The following is a 6,254-nucleotide window of genomic DNA, read 5'->3' on the forward strand; positions in this document are numbered from 1 at the left end:
ACAAACAAACTGATTAAGACTGATACCCCGTTTACACGTACATGGTTATTTTGAAAAACGGAGACGTTTCCCTTCGTTTTTTGCCCTTCGTTTACACACAAACGGAGAATTTGCCTCTGAAAACGAGTCTTTCTAAAACCTCCGGCCAGAGTGGAGATTTTGGAAAACTTTGTTTGCACGTTTGCATGTAAACTGAGACAAACGGAGGTTTAGGCAGCCGAGGAAGAGAAGAGAGAGGAAGTGATTTGTTGCTGTTGCTATTTTCGGGATGCTGATTGGCTAACGTGGGCTTGAGCTTCTCGTTACACCGCCACCTACAGGTTTGGCATGCTCTTGATGGCATTGACGGCATATATACACTAAAATAACACTTTTATGAAAACTGACAGCTGTCCACGATGTTATTTTTGAAAACGGAGAGGTTGAAATGTCCGTTTATGAAAATAGCCGGCCACGTGTAAACGTAGCAACAGACATTAAAAGACACACCGTTACGCAGGTGCTTACTCAGTGCAGGAGGTGGCGGTACTCAGGGGCGGGGCTAGTAGTGGGGGGGGGGGCACGTGATGACACCGGCCCTTCCTGAGGGGGAGGGGCAGGGCCACCCCCGGGCTAGAGTGCTGTTAATCTGACAATTGTGATTTCCATTGGATCAGAGTACTGTCACTTGGCTGCCTGTTACGTCAACTTTCCAGCCCTTGTCACATGACCGACAAATGTTTCTATGACAACTTTCCAAAATTCTGATACCATGGATCCAGCACTGGAATTGTTTTGTTTTTTAAAGTGGCAGACTGAGCCTGTAGAAAATGTGTATCGTATTTGGATATTGTTAAAAAAGAAAACAATTGGAACTTATAATGAATGTGATTTTTTATTAATCAGAATTACATTATGTTGTTCTAGCCCATCCAATATTTCCTATATTTCTAAACTGATTTTCTATGCTGTATTCTGATAAAAATCAGAAGTGCCGGTACTCGGTACCGGTGAGTTCCGGCCCATTTCCGACCTTGAGCTAAAATCACTAAGTGTAATGCAAATGTGATATGTCATATCATTTTAGATACGTCTTTATTTTGTATTCTTAGGCATTCTGGCATATGTATTTCGTTGTAGCCTACTTGTTGTTTATAGATATAAGGGCATAATTAATTTAAATAAATAAATAAGGGATGCAACACGTTAAGTTAATAATATATTTAATCCCACAGCTGATGTGCATTTGTGTTCTTCCCCTCTCTGTGGCACAGTGTTGTTACATTGTATTATATTGACTGTGACTATTTTGGTTCTTTTTGTTGAACATCATGCCATAATCCGTAACCCCTGATTTCGGAAGTAGGAATTTACAAAAGGACAGTGAAGGCAGCATTACCGTCACTCTGACTCTTCCGCATGTCGGATAGATACACACACACTCAGCTTCAAGACCAAGACATGACCACTTCTGTTATTGTCCGAAGGTTAGCGGCTCTGTCAGGGGCTTCGGCCGTGACAGCAGGGGCATACGGGGCTCACGGTAGGGACTCTACATTGGCTTATACCTAACACTCATGCACGTGTCTTTCCTTTAGGTTGCATAGTAAAACACAGTCAGGAAAGACTGCCATGTCAACGCTTACTACTCCAGCCTCCGTTCCGAAAGACGCCAATTTAAGATTGGCTTTTAGTATCGACGCAGCTGCATAACTATAAAAGAGCAAATAACGTCTGCTAATGTTTAGCAGGCTCGTGGTTAATTCGGCATCCAAACGACACACCTAGCAGCACGTTACTTTAGTAAAATTAAATAATTGTGTAATCAAGGTGACCTGCCAAAACAGTAAGCTGTCATGGTGGATGAAGGCTTAACGTTACTAATGAGTAGGTCAATGGCCAAAGTGCAAGCTGGTGTCTGCTGGATGTAGCTAAACGTGGCTGTATTTTGGTAACTTCTGAAATGGGTCAATGAGACATCAGGCTGGCTAATATAAGGGCTGCACTGACCCTACTATCTGTCTAGAGACAGTATTATTTACACTACCATGGCTTGTGACAACACGAGAGAATTCACAAAGAGCACTGTTTTCACCACTGCCTGTCCACACGCATTGACAAAAGTCTAAACTGACCCAAGGGTTGTGATCCAATAAAAAATAAATATCAAAATAGTGTGCGGGGAACCTTAAAGAAAAAGTCTGTTGATTGCCAGGCATTAAAGTTATAATTAAGTCTGTCACAGCTATGTGAAAGTAACATTTCATATAACATACTGTATTTTGTGTTTTAGGTTTCAAAAACAAAGACCCGGATGACTACCAGAGAGTGGTATGTAAATAGTGCTGCATCAGCAAATTGTGATATTAAAAAGTTATTTTTCTTCAACCTTTCCTCTCGATCACTGCCGCAGTCTCCTAAAAGTTTGACAATTAGACAATTATGTAATAATTGTTACAGGCTTGGGTAGATGATAGTAACCCACTCCCCTTTTACACTAGTAGTAACTTAAATACTCCCTTGTAGTCCATTTACACTGTACAGTAGTAGCCCTTATCTAGCATTTCCAGGCTGAATCTTTCTCAACGCTCTGTCTCTGTGTGTCTGCCTCTCCAGCTTTTCGAAACCGCCAACAAGTACCATTTCTACCACAGCCTGGCCCTGCTGGGTGCTGCCCACTCTGGCAAACCTGCTGTGGTGAGTACAGGAGCCTAATACCAACTCTCAGAGCTGGATGCACTCAAGTGTCCTTTGAGATGAAATTAGTGTCATCCTGCCATTACCAGAAAACCAGTATTCCTTTAGGCCATAATTACAAACATGTGGCAAACAGCTGGCAATGGAGGAGTGAAATTGTAGGGACACAGATGAGGCAGAGAGAGAGGAAGAGAGAGATCGCTTTGGGCCTTCGATCTTGGCTATCAAGACAAATTGTCTTTGGTGTTGGATGTACATTCTCCCTGTGATATCCCATCAGGGCCAAGGTGTGTGTGTGTGTGTGTGTGTGTATGTGCGCTTTATCACATTATGACTAATATAATTCCCCACATATGGCAAACCTGCAGCGCCAAGTATTTGCAGTGTAAATGCTATTTAAAGATTCATTAACCACTAAATATCTGATCTGGAAATCAAAAACAAACTGAAAAGGAGATGCAGATGCCAGATTATGTGTGAGCTACTGTATGTGGTGGTCAGTCCAATCAGGATCTCTTGGATGTCCCATCTAGTTGGAGCTTTTTGGAGAAACCAATTAGTCTCCAGGCTCAGCGTTTCCTTTGGGACATCATGTACTTACATTCTCCAATTCAGAACGATCAAACTTTATTACCCCACTACCCCATGTCTAGTAGTGTTACTTTAGTTTGGTGAGAAATTGTTCAAAGTTACTAGTAAAAATAATTATTTAATGGGCGCCCGGATAGCTCAGTTGGTAGAGCGGGCGCCCATATGTAGAGGTTTACTCCTCGACGCAGCGGGCCCGGGTTCGACTACAACCTGCGAACCCTTTGCTGCATGTCATTCCCCCCCCCCCCAAAATAAAGGCCTAAAATGCCCCCAAAATGTGAGTCGTTTGAGCTCTTGGCTGTCGTTTGTCTCATAGCTGTGTTTTGCATTTGACCAGAACAGAGAATGTCTTTAAAACTTGACCTAGCTCTGCTGTGAAGACTGGTATTAGCATTACTCTAGTGATTTTCCAACTTGGGATGCTTCTGCAGTAGCCAGGGGGTACGTGCAAAGATTGTGCGGTGGCTCAGCTAATTGGAAGCAATAGAAATTATGATCTGATAAGAAATCAAATAAAATTATATATTGTGCAGATAGGCTATTACAATTTGAGTCTAAAGTTCAGTGTATTTATTGTCACAATAACCAATAAGCTACCAGCTACAACAGGCTGACTACGCAGAAAACACTTCCACCAACATGAGTCCGCTGTAACACCTCAACACCATCTGTTGCTTTTGAGACAGAGTGAAAAATAGCTGCAAGTCCAGCTTCTGCCACTCGAAGGGCGCTTTCACACCTATTCACCACACCTGTGAGGGGGGGCCAAACATTGTAAACAAAGGTCACACAGTCGAAACAGTCGTTGGTGTATTGGACAGAATGTCAGAGTAAAACACTTCTGGTCTTAGAAATAATGCAGCAACACCAAATGTATAACGTGTCGGGCTTTCTGGTTCTGCTTTAGTCTGTCTAACATTGAAGAATAAGGCAAACTTTATGAGCAGATGACAAGACAGCGAGTGAAGGAGATGAGAGAGAGAGAGAGAGAGAAAGAGAGAAAGAGAGAGAGAGAGAGAGAATGATGTGTCATTCACAGATGGCGATGTTTGGTCATAATTGGTTATGGATTTGAAAGTTATCATCCCTTAAATCATATATAAATCCGTAAATTGTGTGCAAGGTTGAAATTACAGGCTAGTAAATGCACAGTTTTTTAGGTCACTTCCTATATTTGGATGGGAGTGCGAACCAAGACCTAGGGGTGTAACGATACATCGATCTGGATCGATATGTCAATTCGAAGATCCAATATTATCGATGCAAAGTTAAAATATCGGTATATATCGAGTCAAAGATCCCTGATCCAATATTATCGATGCAAAGTGAAAATATTGCTACGTATTGTCCGTAAGATTCCCCTTTATTTTAGATTCCCACTTTATATTTCATCTTTTTATTACAAATAATAGTTTGTTTTTCATTTAAATGCCTGGAAGAGCTCAGTTTTAAAACGTCCAAATCATATTTAGTTTCTGTTTTGAGTTGATATTAATGTAACTGTGTTAAATTAGCATACGATATTGTCTCGTACCGATCACAGGTTCCTGAATTGAACTGACATGGTCCCGTGACAGACTTTAAGCAAATATCGTATGTCGTCCAAAGAATCTCATTGAAAATGAATTACGAGGCACGACAATCGCTCCCCGTGTGAAAACCCCTTTACATCTGCAATTTGTTGGTAACCTGACTATTTAAAAAGTTTCTTGTGTGTTACCTCTGTGTCCTCTCACTACAGGCTGGTACCCTCCTGATAGCGGGCATGGGGATGTTCTGTGGCTCTCTGTACCACCAGGCCCTGACCGGGGACCCTGGTCTACGCAAGGTGGCTCCCATTGGGGGTGTAGCTATGATCGTAGGCTGGCTGGCCATGATTCTCTGAACTCTTAACAGTTCAGAACCCCTCCACAGGGCCACTATGTGACACTAAACTGTCAGAGTGGTAATGAACTGTAGCGCTGAGTTGTGTGAGATGTCACCCATCTAAACTGCACCCTGTCCTGGGTGGCGGGTGTCAGCACGAGATAAGGTCACAACAGGATTATCACTGTTCTGCCATTGCTGTCTGTTTCTAAATGGTGCCCTTGGGTATAAAGTCGATACAGCGTGTAGCATTTTGTCACCTCAACACTTTGTTGACCTAACATTTTCAATGGCATGTCAATCTTGTACTAGGAAAGAAAATCACTAATGTGCTAATATACGTAAATTCCCAATGCTATATGTAGGTGTGTGACTGAATATTACAGTGGTATATCTTTGTTTCTTTGTTTTTACTATATTTCCCCTACTGCAGTGAATACAGTTTCTATATTTCTGTACGTTTATACAGCATGGGTATTGCAAATAGAGTAAAAATGAAGAACGAAATATGAAGGATTTAAAAATGAAATAAATATGTTTTGTTACACATTGTCGGGTGACCTCATTTTTCCACACAGATGATTTTTATTGCTTCTCCAAGTGGTCGGCAAGAACAGTATGTGATTCATATTCTGTACTTACTGTAAGTACAATTTTGAGATAATTTGCCCGTCCATTTCCATTTTTCTACTACATTCCACCCCGCTACATGCATTTGACAGTACTTTGCAGATTAGCATTCAAAACATACAAAAGTATGATTTGTTCTTATATTTAGCTACTTAACAGTTTAAAATGCAGCTAAAATGGACTATCTACATCATTGAAATGCTAACATTTTAATTCATCGATAATTGTAATCCATTTATACTACTACTACTAACATACACCAATATACGTAGCACCCTGAAAGGGGCCATTCTACATAATGAGTATTTAGGCTTTAGGGTCCAGAATGAAATGTATATTAGACCCACGAAATGTTGTACACAGATTAATTGTGAGAGTCTGACTACTTCTTGCACCACTGGATATTCAGATCGCCCTCACTCAGAAAACACGACCGTATAGGTCGATTGTGCAAGCAGCTCATAACGACCCATATTCACGTTTGCTGCTTG

General features: G+C 41.3%; 1 protein-coding gene across 1 annotated transcript; it reads left to right on the top strand.

The window, feature by feature from the left end:
- The first annotated feature begins 1,312 nt into the window (after positions 1-1,312).
- tmem256 (transmembrane protein 256) lies at positions 1,313-5,685 on the top strand. The gene is made up of 4 exons (XM_031288515.2): positions 1,313-1,522; positions 2,273-2,310; positions 2,596-2,676; positions 5,009-5,685. Exons 1-4 carry the CDS (start codon positions 1,399-1,401, stop codon positions 5,150-5,152), a joined length of 387 nt encoding a protein of 128 aa, XP_031144375.1. The 5' UTR covers positions 1,313-1,398; the 3' UTR covers positions 5,153-5,685.
- The last annotated feature ends 569 nt before the right edge of the window (positions 5,686-6,254 follow it).

The sequence above is a fragment of the Sander lucioperca genome, chromosome 9 (assembly GCF_008315115.2).
Source record: "Sander lucioperca isolate FBNREF2018 chromosome 9, SLUC_FBN_1.2, whole genome shotgun sequence".
Taxonomy (NCBI): domain Eukaryota; kingdom Metazoa; phylum Chordata; class Actinopteri; order Perciformes; family Percidae; genus Sander; species Sander lucioperca.

Coding starts and splice junctions, on each gene's coding strand:
- tmem256 (XM_031288515.2), top strand. CDS start 1,399: ATGTCGGATAGATACACACACACTCAGCTTCAAGACCAAGACATGACC. Junction 1,523..2,272: donor AGGGGCATACGGGGCTCACG/GTAGGGACTCTA, acceptor TTTGTGTTTTAG/GTTTCAAAAACAAAGACCCG. Junction 2,311..2,595: donor CGGATGACTACCAGAGAGTG/GTATGTAAATAG, acceptor CTGCCTCTCCAG/CTTTTCGAAACCGCCAACAA.